This window comes from Lepidochelys kempii, chromosome 26 (genome assembly GCF_965140265.1).
Source record: "Lepidochelys kempii isolate rLepKem1 chromosome 26, rLepKem1.hap2, whole genome shotgun sequence".
NCBI lineage: Eukaryota > Metazoa > Chordata > Testudines > Cheloniidae > Lepidochelys > Lepidochelys kempii.
In genome coordinates, this window is record NC_133281.1 from 5,846,642 (window position 1) to 5,863,966 (window position 17,325).

At 53.4% G+C, this 17,325-nt stretch overlaps 1 protein-coding gene across 7 annotated transcripts in view; it reads left to right on the top strand.

The window, feature by feature from the left end:
• The window catches only part of BMP1 (bone morphogenetic protein 1), an 84,757-nt gene that overhangs the window by 49,386 nt on the left and 18,046 nt on the right, over positions 1–17,325 (top strand). For all 7 annotated transcript variants that reach the window (XM_073325416.1, XM_073325412.1, XM_073325413.1 and 4 more), the window contains 3 exons: positions 7,002–7,126; positions 13,085–13,200; positions 16,074–16,176. In XM_073325416.1, coding sequence (XP_073181517.1) covers positions 7,002–7,126; positions 13,085–13,200; positions 16,074–16,176 — 344 coding nt within the window. The remainder of the gene's footprint in view (positions 1–7,001; positions 7,127–13,084; positions 13,201–16,073; positions 16,177–17,325) is intronic.

Sequence of the window (17,325 nt, forward strand, 5' to 3'; positions counted from 1 at the left end):
CCTACCGGCTCACATCTTCAAAAGTCGCTAGTTAGAGCAGACTGAACCAAGGGGAGGGGTCTTGGTTCTATTCCCAGCTCTGCCACTGACAGACTGGGTGACCTTGGGCAAGTCACTTCACCTCTCTGTCTCACCTTCCTTTTCTGATTTAGGCTGTAAACTCCTCTCAGTGGTGCCCCAATCTCTGTGCTACCATAATAATTTGAGGTGCTTTTGGTGCCCAACTCAGGACCCCTCTTTGCAGAGGTGGTGAGCACTCTCAGCTCCAATTCCGGGCAGTGGGGGATGCACGCATCCATCTCCTCTTAACCAGGAAAGGATGGAAAGTTCAGGTGAATTCTGCAGAATTCTCCACCAGTTGGACACCAAGCCTTCAGGCACCCTGAAGGAGGGGCGGCTTTTGAACAGTGTCCTGCTGATCTGGGAAGCTGGACATCTGCCCATCGTTGGTGAAGTGGCATCTGGAGAGCCACAGCAGCCTTGATTGCCGAGAGCTCCAGGCCTCCATCAAGAACGTTGCAGAATTGCGATCGCTCGGCACTTTTTTTTCCTCTTTCATAAAAAAGCCGGGTACTTCCACCCTGCCCTGCGATTCCGTGAAAGCTGGGCCCTGGAGGCTCGATATGGGACAAGCACTTGGGCTTCATATTCCCAGGGTCACTGGCAACTCACCACACGGTTACTCACTGCGGAGCAGCCCTGAAATTTCATCACTTATTTTCCATCTCTGGCCAAAGCCTGTTGAGGAGGAAAAAGACTGGACATGGGGCATCTCCTTGGGTGATTTGCCGCACATGATGGTGCTGCTGCTGCTGGTGGAGAATGTCCCATCTGCCTTGCCTTGTGCTGCTCTTTCAAGTTCTATTGCCTCTCCTGCCTTGGCCCCGGCTGCCAGATGAGGGTCCCTGCCAACTGGGTGAAACGTAACAAGAACTCCACGGGGCCAGGAAAGCAAGCCTGCAGATCACTCAAGATGACAGGATGGAAACTATAGAGAAATAAAAGCCCCCCTTCCCCCCGCATGCGCTCCCTTCCAGATTTAAACAGGTCCATATGGTAACAGGAGCAGGGAAAGATTCCATTCATTAATGGCAGAGTCCCGACCCGTTGGGGGAGAGCGAGCCCAAGCTGCTTGCACAGCCTCGCTCCGTCTCAGTGCCTGGTTCTCATTCTTTTCCATTTTCCTCCATTCCCTCTTCCTCTTGTTTTCTTTCATTTTCTCTCTCTCGGGGGATGTCTACCCTGCCACAGCGCGTCAGGCCTGGTCTGCCCTGGAAAATGAGGTTGGTTTAATGACGACGATGTCGGTCGGGGTGTGCAAAAGCCATGCCCTCGAGCCGGGTAGTTCCGGCGACCTCTCGGAGAGGTGGATTAACGACAGCGCGGGGAGCGGTTTCCCCATCGCTGTTGTAACCCAACTCCCTAAGAGGCCGTAGCTGGATAGATGAAGGAATTCTTCCGTCCCCCTAGCGCCGTCTGCCCTGGGGGTTAGGTCAGTGTAGCCTCATCCTAAATTCCCCTAAGCTGTGTGGTCGTGCAGCTGCCTATTAAGCCCTGCGCAGGGCTCAGGGCTGCAGCGAGGAGAGGTGCCCCTGCCGCCGGCCCCAACACAAATCTGCCACAGCCAGGAGAAAGGAGCCCCTCCCTTGGCCTGGCCCAGCCCAGCCGGAGCTGCCGCAGCTGAGAAGAGGCACCTTTCCCCCAGCCCCGAGTTGCTGCGGCGAGAGGGGCCTGAGGGGAGTCCTCTTTCCCCAACGCAGCCCCTGGGCAGCCTGCAGCCCAAACTCTGCATCCTCGGCCCCACCCCAGAGCCTGCACCCCAACCCTCTGCCCCAGCCCTGAACCCCCTCCTGAACCCCTCTGCCCCAGCCGCAGCCAGAGCCCTCACCCCAGCCAGAGCCCTCCCCCTCTCCCCCACACCCCAATCCTCTGCCCCAGCCCTGAGCCCCCTCCCACACTCTGAACCCCTCATCCCCAGCCCTGAGCCTTCACCCCCAGTCAGAGGCCTGATCGCCCCAACCCTCTGTCCCAGCCCTGAGCCCCCTCCCACACCCCTCATCCCTGGCCCCACCCCAGAGCCTGCACCCCCAGCCAGACCCCTCCCGCACCGAACCCCAACCCTCTGCCCCAGCCCTGAGCCCCCTCCCACACTCCAAACCCCTTGGCCCCACCCCCACCACATGAATTTTGTTGTGCGCACCAATATGGAGGTGATGTGTTACACATCTCCTCCATATTGGTGCACATAACAAAATTCATTCTGCACATGGACGTAAAATAGAGGGACCACTGGCCACATCTCTCAGAGGTGTGGATTTTCACATATCTGAGAGACGGAGCTTTGCTGGTGTAACTTCCGTGTGTAGACCAGTCTTCTGTTCCTCTTCCACACACATTCTTACTCATTTTCTCTCCTCCTTTTCCTTGCCCTGTTTTATTTTCTCTCTCACTCACTCACTCACTCACTGTCTTTAGCATGCCAAGTAGCCTGTGGGCACCGTGGAATTTGCTCCCTGTTGAGCTTGCTTCTGAAAAGAGGCAAGAAATATAGACACCAAAGTATGGGGCGTAGGATGGGCCAATGCTGTGTCTGCAATACCCTTTGGGCCTGATCCTACTCCCGTTAAAGTTGCTGGGGAAACTGCTGTTGCCCCAGGATCGGGCGCACTGGCTTTTCAGAATGTGGGGGAGTTCATCGCTTTGGTTTGGGGCCCCAGGGGAGGCCCTGCTGGAAAACTGAGTGCAGGAGCCTTGCCCTTCGGGATGGTGTGTCTGTGGGGAAGGTTCTGCCTTCTTTGTGGAGAGCAGTTGGATTAGATGGTGTGAGAGACAAGGGGCTTCCCAGCTGGCATCCTGCCATCCGCCTCGGTGATGGAGAGTGAAGCTGCTTCCCTGACCTGCTCCTGTTTGTGGGATGAGCTCAGAGCAGAGGTGGGATAATGCCCTCAGACCACAGCCTGGCCCATGAGCAATCCCTCTCCACTCTCCCTTCAGGGCACTCCTCCGGTGGTTTTGGTCTCTGGTGACAACAAAAGCTTCCCCCAGAGGTTCTCCCTGCATGTCTTGGGTGCCCTACTTGCTGGTGGCTGGGTTTCACGACAGCTCCGCACCCTTGTTTACATTTTGGTGTTTTTTCACGTTTGGTTGTGAAATGGCAAAGGGCCATGGGGAGCTGCCCTGCTCTGTACAGCTGCTGCTGGCAGGTCAGGATTATGCATTGGGTCACTCCAAGGGCACATGCTTCATGTAATCCGTGTCAGAGATGGGACTCCCTCGGCTCTCACCTCTAGACCCCACTCCCCTCCCAGAACTAGGGATAGAACCCAGGAGTCCTAACTCCAACCCTCCTCTGCTCTAACCATTAGACTGCATTGCCCTCACAAGACCCACCCTAACTGGGGAATGACACAACCCCACCCCAGCCCTGCTGCTCCCCCTGCACCCCAGGTCTCAATTGCTGATTAGCAGAGGAGTTAGCTGCCCCTCTCCCCGCACCAGCTGCATGCAATCCTGTTCTTCCACCGGTGTGGGCCTCCGGCTTGGTTGACTCACTTTCCTTCATATATTCAAGGAGCACTTTAATTACAGGGGCATGTGAGCTGTTTTTAGCAGCTTGCCCCTTTTTCCCCCCCGAGAACAGAGCTGACCTCCTTTTACAGCTGTGCCACCCTTTCAGGGGCGCGGTGTGCGACGCCCGCACTGAGTCCCAGGGGAGGAAGCCAGCCCACATATTAGAGAGTTCGGACTCAGCTGCCTGGATGTGGACCCCACAAGCCAGGCTAGATCTGGCACAGGCAGGGTCGTGGCCCACCCCCCCACCTGCACTCAGCTAGGAGTGCCGCTGCTGTACTCCTCCTGCTCCAACATCAGCCCCCTCCCCTCAGCACCTTTCCCCACACAGTCCTGATTGTTACCCCTGGATGGCTGATATAAAGCCATGTGTTTGTTACGGTCTCCTGGCGGCCTGGCCCAAAGCAGTGCAGCTCCTCCTGAACTGTCCCACTCCTGCACCCCGAGCTGCTGCCCCAGCTTCATCAAGTGGCTGGTGTCAAAGCAAACTTCCCTCTGGTTGATAACCGACGATACCGCTGACCGCAGCAATGCCAGGGCGGGTACTAATGCTACCGATAACCGACGATACCGCTGACCGGAGCGATGCCGGGGCGGGTACTAATGCTACCGATAACCGACGATACCGCTGACCGGAGCAATGCCAGGGCGGGTACTAATGCTACCGATAACCGACGATACCGCTGACCGGAGCGATGCCGGGGCGGGTACTAATGCTACCGATAACGGACGATACCGCTGACCGGAGCGATGCCGGGGCGGGTACTAATGCTACCGATAACCGACGATACCGCTGACCGGAGCAATGCCGGGGCGGGTACTAATGCTACCGATAACCGACGATACCGCTGACCGGAGCGATGCCGGGGCGGGTACTAATGCTACCGATAACCGACGATACCGCTGACCGGAGCGATGCCGGGGCGGGTACTAATGCTACCGATAACCGACGATACCGCTGACCGGAGCGATGCCGGGGCGGGTACTAATGCTACCGATAACGGACGATACCGCTGACCGGAGCGATGCCGGGGCGGGTACTAATGCTACCGATAACGGACGATACCGCTGACCGGAGCGATGCCGGGGCGGGTACTAATGCTACCGATAACCGACGATACCGCTGACCGGAGCGATGCCGGGGCGGGTACTAATGCTACCGATAACCGACGATACCGCTGACCGGAGCGATGCCGGGGCGGGTACTAATGCTACCGATAACCGACGATACCGCTGACCGGAGCGATGCCGGGGCGGGTACTAATGCTACCGATAACCGACGATACCGCTGACCGGAGCGATGCCGGGGCGGGTACTAATGCTACCGATAACCGACGATACCGCTGACCGGAGCAATGCCGGGGCGGGTACTAATGCTACCGATAACCGACGATACCGCTGACCGGAGCGATGCCGGGGCGGGTACTAATGCTACCCATAACGGACGATACCGCTGACCGGAGCGATGCCGGGGCGGGTACTAATGCTACCGATTACTGACGATACCACTGACCGGAGCGATGCCGGGGCGGGTACTAATGCTACCGATAACGGACGATACCGCTGACCGGAGCGATGCCGGGGCGGGTACTAATGCTACCGATAACCGACGATACCGCTGACCGGAGCGATGCCGTGGCGGGTACTAATGCTACCGATAACCGACGATACCGCTGACCGGAGCGATGCCGGGGCGGGTACTAATGCTACCCATAACGGACGATACCGCTGACCGGAGCGATGCCGTGGTGGGTACTAATTCTACCGATAACGGACGATACCGCTGACCCGAGCAATGCTAATACGATGTATCGCACCACGGTGCTATAATATTGATACTGCTATTCATAGAATCACAAAAGATCAGGGTTGGAAGAGACCTCAGGAGGTTCTAGTCCAACCCCCTGCTCAAAGCAGGACCAACCCCAACTAAATCATCCCAGCCGGGGCTTTGTCAAGATGGGCCTTAAAAACCTCTAAGGAAGGAGATTCCACCACCTCCCTGGGTAATGCATTCCAGTGCTTCACTGCCCTCCTAGTGAAATAGTGTTTCCTAGTATCCAACCTAGACCTACCCCCCTGCAACTTGAGACCATGGCTCCTTGTTCTGTCATCTGCCACCACTGAGAACAGCCGAGCTCCATCCTCTGTGGAACCCCCCTTCAGGTAGTTGAAGGCTGCTATCAAATCCCCCCTCACTCTTCTTTTCTGCAGACTAAATAACCCCAGTTCCCTCAGCCCCTCCTCGTAAGTCATGTGCCCCAGCCCCCTGATCCTTGTCATTGCCCTCCGCTGGACTCTCTCCAATTTGTCCATATCCCTTCTGTAGAGGGGGGACCAAAACTGGACACAGTACTCCAGGTGTGGCCTCCCCAGTGTCGGATAGAGGGGAATAATCACTTCCCTCCATCTGCTGGCCATGCTCCTACTAATGCAGCCCAATATGCCATTAGTCTTCTTGGCAACAAGGGCACACTGCTGACTCATATCCAGCTTCTCGTCCGCTGTCACCCCCAGGTCCTTTTCTGCAGAACTGCCGCTTACCCAGGACTGTGACTACTACTGATAAGTTGCAACACTACTGACAATAGTGGTAGAAAAACTACCAATGCTCCTGCTAGTACCAGTACTGCAAATGTCGTAATACTACTTAACATTTCTCAAATCGTTTTTTCAGTACGATGGGTAGGAGTATTAATGCTGCTATTACCACTTCTGATACTAAGATGTTGGTTAATCCTAGCTCTAATATGCAGTGCGACTTGCAATACTGCACTACTAATGCTACTGTGGTAACAGTGCTAATGTGGTTTCTCTGCAGTCTTTAGGGCCGTGACTGTATGATCCTGGGGTCTGAGTTCTGCTCCTCCCACCTTACTCGGTGCTTTTCCTTCCCATCTGCTGCTCCATCCACCTGTTCTTTTCCACCCACTTGGTCCTAAAATCTCCCGCTGTCTCCTGAGCAGGTGACTTGTGTGCTTCTCCCCACTTCGCTCTGCCAGTCATTCCAGGAAATAATTGGGCCGAATTTTTGTGCCTCTCCCTCTTTAACTGTGTGGCCAGTCGGGGTCTGGGCCATGTTCATCTCTGGGATAATTCCACTGACTCCAGCCTTTCTCCAAGCGCAGTGAGCAGGGCTTGCTGTGACTGCATACAGCTTAGACATGAGCGGACCTGGACTCTCGCCAGAATGGGTGAGCCATGCCCACCGAGCCTCACTTCGGCTCTTAGACTGGGCCTGGGCTTGCTACAGAGGCAACGGGCAAAGGACTCTTCACTGCTCTGCAGCCAGTTTGGGCAGCAGGGGAGCCCTGCATGGAACCCATGAAATGTGAATCTCTGCCCCAGGTGCTGCTTTGCTATGGAGGCCCAAGGGGAGCTGAATAGGTGGCGTCCTCCATTCCCCTCACCCCTCTCTGCTCTTGTTCCAGGGGGGTTTTCCTTGACACCATCAAGCCCAAATACAATGTGAACGGGGTGGTGCCCCACATCGGCCAGCGGACTCGGCTGAGCAAAGGGGACATAGACCAGGCACGCAAGCTTTACAGATGCCCAGGTAAGAGCCACTGGCTACTCAATATCCGCGGTGGGGGTAGGGTAGGTGCAGAACATCCATCTGTCTGCTGGGATCAAGGGGAAAAGGGCAACATAGAAACCAGCTACACTAGCCTTACCTGATACATTATTGTTATTACTGGTGTCACAATAGCATCCAAGATCCCAATTAAGTTTGGGGCCCTATTGTGCTACGTGCCACACGTACACTTAAGTCAGGGACAGCGCCTGTCCTGAAAAGCTTGCAATCTAAAGAGAGGAGGCAGACAAAGAGTAGGAAAATGGGGGATTATTATCCCCATTTTACAGAAGGGAAACTGAGGTCACCCACGGAGTCCATTGCAGAGGCAGGAATGGAACCTTCGACCCCAGGAAACTTTAACCGCATAACCCTCCCAGTTGAAATTGTTCACATTCTGAAATTTCCACCAAAAAATTAATCAGAATTTCAAATTTTTGACCAAAAAAGTGATGATTTTTTTCACCAGTGCTCTCTGGTTTTCAATCAACCATGGAGTGGCTAATTTTTTACCTTTAAATATATATATATATATTTTGACAAAACTTCAAACAAAAATAAATAATAAAACCACAGAAATAAATAGAAAAAAAATTTAAAAATCCAAAGCCCAGCTCAAATACACACGCTGTGACTGCAATCAGAATGTGGCATGCATTCTTTATAGGTCTATAGTGTATTTTGACCCACACACTTATTTTGTTTGTCTCCTAGCTGCATGAATGTAAAATCTTTGGTAAGGATGACTCAGAAAGGAGTTTAGAGGGCAGAGAATGAGTCAGTGACCCACTGGGAATGGAATCACAACCTCCGATTTGGTAACACCAGCTGGAGTAAGCTAAGCCTGGTGTCCCAAGTCCTTCCTTGTGTGTTATGTCCCCCGAGTTCTGACATCATGCTCTGATCTGACCGCTTCCCACTGCTTTATGAATGGAAATAGCATGACATAACCCAGGTCTGAGAGCCCAGTCTGGACAGACAGCTCCCATCTTCACCAAGGCTTTGGAGACCGTCCAGCCATCCCCAGCTTTGGCGCCAGCAATTAAACAGACGTCAGAAAAGAAGGCAGGGACAAGTAGTCAAGAGACGAGCCGGGGTGTGTGAAACTTCTGGTTCCCATTTGACTCCTGAGTCTTGTCAGGCCGGAAGATCCCAGCAACCAGCCTTGCTCACCCTCTATGTTCACAGAGAGGTCAAAGGCTTATAAACAGAATGGGCTTGTTTTTCCACCAAGGAGTTCAGTGATGGCCGAGGGAACGTTTCTGAAGGGAATGATGAGTCGGTGCCAGGGAATAGGGGGTGGTGCAGCAGAGGGGGAGTTACTGGCAGAGTTGAGTGTGTGAGGAGCACAGGGCTTGGATAGCAGGGTCAGGATTGAGGTGCATTGACGGAAGTGGGGTGGGTAGCCCAGTGCTGGAATAACAACAGGTGCAGTGGGACAGGACTGAGATGCTCTGACAGAGGTGTGTGTAGGGAACTTGCATCCCACTCTTGTTTTGCCTGGCTCTAACTGGTGTTGATCACTTTGGGTACCACTCCATTTCCCCTAAATACAGTCAAAACAGAATGAAAATAAAAATGATACAAATCTGCTGAGTTTCCCGAGCCCTAGAGGGGCCTTTTCTGTTGCTTTCTCTGGAGCCCACCCGAGAGAGTCAGCAAGCTCTGTTATAAACCTTTCCCCTTGTGCCTTATGGGTTGCTGCCAACGGAGGATGTTACGAAGAACCAAAGCACGTGTCAGGCAAATGGAATGAGGCTTTGGAGTGCCACCCACAAAAAATAGCCATGGAGACACATGCCTTGTGACAGTTGCCTCCCCAGCTTCCCCCACTCCCAGCTGACAGGGTGTGGATGGAGAAGACAGGCTGGCCAACAGCTGTCAGTCTCCTATCTTCCCTGGGACTTCCTGCAGGCATCAGAGCGAGTATCTTCCAGCTGGTTTTCCTGATGTGCATGGTGTGACCATGTGACCCATCCGGCTGCACAGGCAACAGGGTCAGTAATAATATTGTTCTTCAATGTCAGTGAGAATGAGTCGGCTTTGCTGTAGTTGTCCACAGCTGGGGGAGATATGGTTGAATCTCCTAACAAGTTCTAATCGGCTGCCTCATTGTGCCAGGTGCTGTATGTACACATAATAAGAGATGGCCTCTGCCTCAGGGAGCTCACAATGTAAATAGACAAGACAGACAAAGGAAGAATTGAAATCCCTGTTGTACAGATGGGGAACCGAGGCACAGAGAGAGAAAGTCAGCGGAGTTACTCCCCGTGCAGCTTGAGATCTGAACCTGGCCCTGTGAGCCAAAGAACAATGCTGTGTAGGAGCCCGGGTGCCTGGGTTCTATTCCTGCCTCTGTCACTGACTAGGCTTGAGCAAGTCATTCCACTTATCCATGTCTCCGTTTCTCCATCTATTAAATGAGGGTAATACCCAGCTCCTTGGGCCAGAGGAGAGTGGAGTGCAAGGTTGAATTCATCAATGTGTGCAAAGTGCTTTAGGATCCTCAGGTGAAGATGTTAGAAATGGGAAATGTATTTACAGGGCATCTGTGGTAGATGCTATGGTGACAGAGGCATTACAAATGTGTGTGATATCTACAAAAGAACAGGAGGACTTGTGGCACCTTAGAGACTAACAAATTTATTTGAACATAAGCTTTCATGAGCTACAGCTCACTTCATCGGATGCTTATGCTCAAATAAATTTGTTAGTCTCTAAGGTGCCACAAGTACCCCTTTTCTTTTTGCGAATACAGACTAACACGGCCGCTACTCTGAAACCTGTGATATCTAAGTACACTACAGATAACAGACCAAGATTCAGAAATCTAGATGGACCCTGACTCAGGATAGGAGCAGACCATGCAGAAATCCCTGCTGCTCAGAGATAATTTTTACAGTGGAATAAAATGAGACATATGCCCTATTGTTGCTTCTTTATAATGGAGAAGGAAGCCTGAAAGGAGGTTTGTTTTTGTTTTCTTTTGTTGATTAATCGCAAAAGTAAGGAGGAGGGACAGCTCTTCTTCCATTTGTTTGTTTATTTCTTTGTTTTAAATTGAAATTCGGATCCGCTCTCAGGTGGAAGGCTCTAGGGAGAACTGGAGAGCTAGGAAGAACTATGACATCACATAGGCAAGGAGAGCACAAGTTGGGCAATTGAGTGGAGAAGGGATTTTTAGTCAAATACCTTAGAACTTTTTGTGCCAGATTGTCTCCTGGGATAGATGGACACAGCTCCTTTGGCTTCGCTGGAGTTTTGTCCTTTTGCCCTTTGTTTATCATTAGTTCCTGTTTAACTCCAGTGACTAATTGACCTCTTGGAGAACGGAAGTCTTTGTTAAACATACAACACCTTTGCCGGGCCCTTGCAGTGAGAACACCCCGGAGACCTTCCAGAGGTTCTCCAGCAAACTCAGGGCAGAGCAGAGTTGAAATTGCTGATATTTCTAAGGTTAGAAACCAAGCAGGGAAAATTATTATTAAAAAGAGAGGGACAGGGTTTCCTTTTTTCCATGGCAGGGACAGGCTCAAACCCCAATTCTGAAATTATCTTTTACATTTCACCTTTAATCTTGCTCCACCAAAATAGTCCCCAGTGCTGGCTCCACACTCGGGGAGGCGGGAAAGAATGTCTTGGCCTGTGGACAGCAGTACTGACGTGCCTCTGAGCTTTGCCACAGCTGACTAGATCATGTGGCTTCCAGATGGTAGTGCTGGGCTAGCTCCAGATAGTGCTAAGCAGTAATCCTGTCATGGCTGGCTGGCCACGGCATGGCGTGGCAGGGTGGGGGGGGGATTTCTGCCCTGATGGAGGCGGGGCTGCCACGGGGCCTTACTGCAGATGCAGTTCCTGGAAAGCCTTAATTGACACTTGGATGCAGCTCACCCCGGCTGGGTTTGAGGCTCTGGCTTGGTGGCTATTGGAGCTGGGAGGCAGGGGAAACTGTTTACAGGAGAACGTTCAGTCCATGGTGCTCTGCTGGAAAGGCTGAGACTTGAGGGGCGGGAGGGGGGGTGACACGAAAACTCTTGTAAGGTTTAATTTTCCATCTTAAAGTTGGGACTTCTGTTGCTGTGGCAACATGGCACCAGGTTGGGTTTCCATGGCTACTTGGGAGCTTCAGTCCAGGCTATTGAGATTTGATTGGAGGGGTGAGGGAGATGCATCTTAAAAAGGCCAGCGCTGCTATTTGGGTGACAAGAAGCAAAGCCCACAGACAAAAGACAAAGATTTCCCTTGGAGCAATGCAGCCAGAGGGGTTGGGGGTGTGTGTTAAACATCAGGTTTGGAAGTGCTAACTTCTGCAGGAATGCAGGGTCAACGCCCAGCCAAGGTGATTCAGCCCGGCTAAGGGGGATAAATTGTCCTCTGTGTGATGTGCTGTCTGGGGGAGGTCTTGGGGATGGGATCTTTGAAAGCTGCTGGTTGTTGAGCCTGATCCAAACATCCCTGAACTTTGCATTCAGATCTTGCAGCAGCCTCCCTCTGGATGGGACGCCGGAGTCCGTGAGCGCTACCCAGGGGCAGAGCATGCTCTGTTGCAGTCCAGAGAGGCAAGCCTGGTCCAATGCTCTGTCTGTACAGTAACTGGGAGCCCATTGTGCACCCTCTCCTTGTGCTCAGGATCAACTCCCCAGCACGCCTTCAGCGCTTTCGTGGTCCATTGAGCCGTTTCCTGTGGGCACTTGCCTCCCTCGCCCTGTGCTCCCTCGGAATGGGCCTCGGGGTCCAAAGGCGCCTCCAGTCCTATTACAGCCTCAGGAGCCCAAACTGTTCAGAGCTGCTGGGCCCACAGAAGGAGGCTGGAGCAGCGCAAGAGCAGAGAGCTTTGGGGTATACCTGGCGCACGGGAGAGGTTCACCTGGTTTTGCATCAGGACCACAGACGGGTCAGAACGCTGGGAGTTCAGAGACAGACCCCAAGCAGGCCCTGGGGTTTCTAAGCTTTTCCCTATAGCTTTAGTTCCCCACCACGACCCCAATCTATATAATCCTTCTCAAGAAAACGCCCCACACGCAACCCTGCGACCGTCCCTCACTCGCACCAAGCTATTATTTGGGAGCTCTTCCAGCTTCTGCCCTCCTCCCACTGCTGCTCTTCCTCCCTGATACAAACCGAGCCGCTCTGGACACGTCATTCCACCTGCTGCTGCTAATGGTACTCGGCTTCCCCTTAGGTGCTGGAACTAGGGCACTGGGGGGCAGGCAGGGGGGCTGCCGCACCCCTGGGTTGAAGTGGATTCCATCATATAAAGGATGTACAGTTCGAGTCTATACAGCTTGTTCCATTGCCCTGCCCACCCGGCCATACAGCTCCTTCTGTCACAAACCCTTTCCAAAGCTTTGGCTCATCATGCACCTTGTGAATACATGCCAGTAACATGTCCCCGTGTGTCTCCACAAAAGCCAGGAGAGACACTAAAGTCAGCCAGCCTGGATACCTTCTGCTCACGCTTGCAGAGCTGGCGGGGGAGGGGGGTGGGGGGGTGTCGCAAATGGGAAAACTCAAGGCACTTCTTTGGGTAGCGCTGGAATCGGAAGCTGGCAAGGGCAGGGAGCGGTTAGCGACACGTTAACCCTTGTAACAGTGGGAGCAAGTAGCTTGGGTCCAGAGTTTGATCTTCGATATGTTGTCTGTCTGGGGTCTTCCTACCCTTGTGCTGGACTTCAGGGAAGACTGGAATAAAATTCTTTCATCTCTCTGATTTGGATGTTTCTTACCCCCGATCCATCTGCCTCTCTCACTCCCTGCCCTGGCAGATTTATGGGAGCGTGGGTGGCAGTCCGTCAACATTTGTTCCTTCTGACCCAACCTGCTGTTGACAGGGGGATCTGCTGTGGGGCTGCTTGTGAGGGGTGCGATGACTTGGCTGGGTGCTGGGGTGGCTTTGCTGCTGGGTTTTTAACCCTCCGCCCTTTCCTGTTTTGTCCCCAGCCTGTGGAGAGACCCTCCAGGACAGTCAGGGGAATTTCTCCTCCCCAGAGTTCCCCAACGGATACCCTGCACACGTGCACTGCATCTGGAGGATATCGGTCACCCCGGGGGAAAAGGTACCAGAGCCCATCCCAAAGTGTCTGGGGTGGGGCGCACAGTTGCAAAGGGCTGGGGGTAAAGGGGTTAAACGAGGGAAATCCAGGTGTTGAGTGATGCTTTCCTTTCTTGTTCCTCCTTCTTCCTAGTCCCCTTTTCCTTTCTCTGTCTCTCCCCCCTCTCTTGTTCTCCTTCCTTCTTTTTTCTCCATTTTTCCCTTCCTGTCTTTCACTCTCTGTCCCGTTTCCCTCTCCCCTCTTATCTTCTCAGTCACCCCCACCCCCACCCCCGGAGCACTGGATGTAAAGCCACACAAATCGTCACCTTCTCTCCTTCCACACCTTTGTGCCCCTTGTGTGGTGGTTCCTTCCCCTACACACACACGCATGCTCCTTTCCCATGGGCAGGTCAGCCCCAGCTTTCAGCACGCAATGTGGTGTTAGCTTTCTTAGGGCCATACCTCCGCTCTGGCTGGCTGGCTGGGATCCCATGTTCTGGGAACTGTCTTGACAGCCGCAGCTATTTAACTGCGCGCTCCCCAAGCTCCACGGCACGGCTCTGTATAACCAAGGATCCCCTGGAAGGGCCTCGATACGGAGCGCAGGGCAGGGAGCAGAAATGGAGCAGGAGTGGGAACCGCTCCTTTGCTGCACCCCATTGGAATTTTACCCCCTCCTCCAGTCTCATGCTTTCAGGGTCACCAGCCTCCTATCAGTTAGGGATGGGAAAGGCCAGTAGAGCATGTGCCTTCAACGGGGGGGTAGGGACCATCCTCCCCTTCCCATACTGCCAACAGGAGAGGATCCCAGCTAGATCCTGGCTTGGGGGCAGGGGGGCAGGGAATGGAAAAGGTGTGAATCACTGCATTAGAGGCGCCAGAGCCATTTACTCTTTGGGGCAGGGACTGTCGCTTTGTTCTGTGTCTGTACAGCGCCTAGCACCGTGGGGTCCTGGTCGATGGCTGGGTCTCCTAGGTGCAATCGTACTACAAATAGACAATGATCATTAGAGCACTGAGCCCATCCCCCTTCAAGGACAGGGTACAGGCCCCAGAGCCGGGACATCACACTGATGTGCTGCTTCACCTTTGGCTGTGCCTACCTGTGTGGGAGGGGCAGTGGGAAGGTGAGTAGCCAGCAGCTGGTGCCTCTTGGGGGTCCGAGTGCTCCTCCCCAGAGTGGGGGGTCACCGGAGAACAGGGGTGGTTTGGGCCAGGACCCAGCCTGCTACTCGGGTCACAAGCAGGCGACCTTACTCTTCAAACAACCTGGTTCTCCCCTTTACCCTCAGGCACGGTGATTCAACCCTCCCCTTCTGCCCTGCCGTGCCGCCCATGCATTGTCCGTGCCAAAGTCACTAATGGGATAGCCACACGTTCATGCCAGCTGGGGAGGGAAAAGGCCTTGTGGGCCATCCCCAGTGGGGGATAGCACAGAGGCGTGGGCTATTCCCTGGGGCTTTGGCCAGCCCGTTGGAAATGTCCCAAGCGCAGGGGGGCTCCCAGCGCTTGCCTGGAGAGGGATTCTGAAAGATCTCTTCTTTGGGAAGCTTTTCCCCCCCAATGAGCTGCCTGAAGGCCCAATCCAGAGCCTGCTGAAGTCACTGGGAAGGCTCCCAATGAGTTCAAGGGGTGTTGGATCAAGCCTTAATTGCTCCTCTTGTTCAACTTTACCCCATTCCTCTGAGTCAGACACTCTAGAGTTCCTCAACCCCGCACCCCGGCCTTGCTGTTTTCTGCCTGTGAATCGTGCCAGCAGACGGCTCTCTTGGCTTTCCATAGTTAGCAGCTAGCCAAGCTAAGCAGCTCTACATATTTAGTGCCTCTGGCTGCCATATCTCAATGCAAGCACCTGTTCATCCCTGAGCCCTTCAAGACTTTGGAGAAGGACCCGATCTGACGGTGCCCACGCTTGGGTTGAGTGGTGATCTGGAGCCCAGCTCTGCAGCCTAGGCCCGTTTCTAGCGGGAGGGGTTAAGCAGCGGAGCTTTACGCAGTCACGATTGCCTGAGTTGGGGTTTCATTACGGACTCGTAGCTTGAACCTGGGTCTTCTCACATGAACCTGGGGCAAGTGCTTTGCTTTCCTGACACCCTGGGATACCTGTGGTTCCCACCTCAAAAATCAAACGAAAGTCTGCTCTTTCCGTTGGAGTTTCTGCCATTTATTCCACCCTGACGTTCAAAGCTAAACGCAGGGCCCGCGGCCTCTGCAAACACTTTCCTGTGTTAACTGACCGCTTTCCTCAGCCAGCAGTTGCAGCGCCTAACAATACTTGCCTGGGGTGATCACAATAACGGATGGGCCATGGGCTAGCTGCAGTGCAAATGCCCTGCTTTCGGAAGTTTGGGCCTGTGACTAGTGGTACCTCACTTGGTAGCTTCCCAACTTGAAGTGCCTGGATGGGCCGTGGTTTTCAGACAGTGCTGAGCATCCCCCTCTGCAAGTCGGACCCCCTGTAGGGTGTCTAGCCACTTCTGGAGGTGTGCAGGCCTTTGATCAAAGTGGCATCTGGACATGGTGGCTACTAGAGATACCTGAGGTGGATGAAAGAACTTTAGTTGAGCAGAGGATGCGATTAGTTCATGACTGCACCCAATGGAAAGCCCTCCTGCTGCTTTTGGGTTCACTCACTCCCCCTGAAGCCTGTTGGAGGGAGATGGCTGGAATGGCCTAATGATCTCCTGGATGCGTTTGAACCTGGGAGCTTCAGTAATGCAGCACAGGCTAATACCACATCAGCTCAAGGAATAACTCTGTGAGCTGGCACCAGTAGTAGGTTATTATCCTGTCATGGTCGAGCCATCAGAGGGGGAGGAGGCACTCGGCCGGTGTGTTACCATAGGGTTCCTCCATGGTGGGGGTGTTTTAATCTCTGCTTGTTTTCCCTCTCAGATCATCCTGAACTTCACGTCCCTGGATCTGTACCGAAGCCGGCTGTGCTGGTATGATTACGTGGAGGTGAGAGACGGGTTCTGGAGAAAGGCCACACAGCGAGGTAACCAACAGGAATCTTGGGCAGGCGGGCCAAGCTATGCTGTGCAGCTGGAAGTCAGTCCCTCTAATGACCCCTTCCTCCACCATTAACTCCCAGCTCCAGTATGCTCTCCCGCCCCACATTCCCCGCCTTCTCTGCTTTATTTGCTTGTGGCAAGGAACTTTCCACAGCGATGCTGAATGATCCACATGCCATCAGCCAGAGTAGGCAGAATAACCAGTGTCTTGGGCCTGGTTTTCCTCTCACTCACCCCATTGGTTCAAATGGGGATAATCCCAATTGACATGAGTGTGAGATCAGAAACTCACCCACAGAATCATAGGAACAAAATGCTGGAAGGGGCATAAGAACGGCCACACTGGGCCAGACCAAAGGTCCATCTAGCCCAGTATCCTGTCTTGACAGTGGCCAGTGGCAGGTGCCCCAGAGGGAATGAACTGAACAGGTAATCATCTAGTGATCCATCTCCTGTCGCTCATTCCCAGCTTCTGGCAAACACAGGCTAGGGACACCATCCCTGCCCGTCCCGGCTAATAGCCATTGATGGATCTATCCTCCATGAACTTATCTAGTTTTTTTTTTAACCCTGTTATGGTCTTGGCCTTCACAACATCCTCTGGCAAGAAGTTACACAGGTTGACTGTGTGTTGTGTGATGAAATACTTTTGTTGGTTTTAAACCTGCTGCCTATTAAACATCAAGGAATCATCTAGTCCAGTTTCATAAACGACTGGTCTGAGGACCGGCGTCAGTCCCTGAGATCTCCCTGACGCAGTTTAGGAAGGCAGAAAGCCAGTTCCTGGTATCAAAGAGGTTGAGAAACACTAACTAGTCCATCCCCCTGTGCCGAGGCAGGATTAAGTCTACCTAGATCACCCCAGACAGGTGTTTGTTTAGCCTGTTCTTATGAACATCCAATGACACCAATTCACACCCCCATGTTCACCCACATCTTCCAAGTGCTTTGCAAATGAAGCAAGTGCAACTCTGTCGACCTCAGTGGAGTGACCCCTGCATACGTGAGCGCTGCATGTGACCATTAGCAGATTAGCCTAATCCACATGGCCCATCTGGCAGGCAGGCAAGCCAGTCTCCCCATTTTGGGAAACAGAGGCACAGACAGACATGACGGGCCAGATTTTCCAAAGA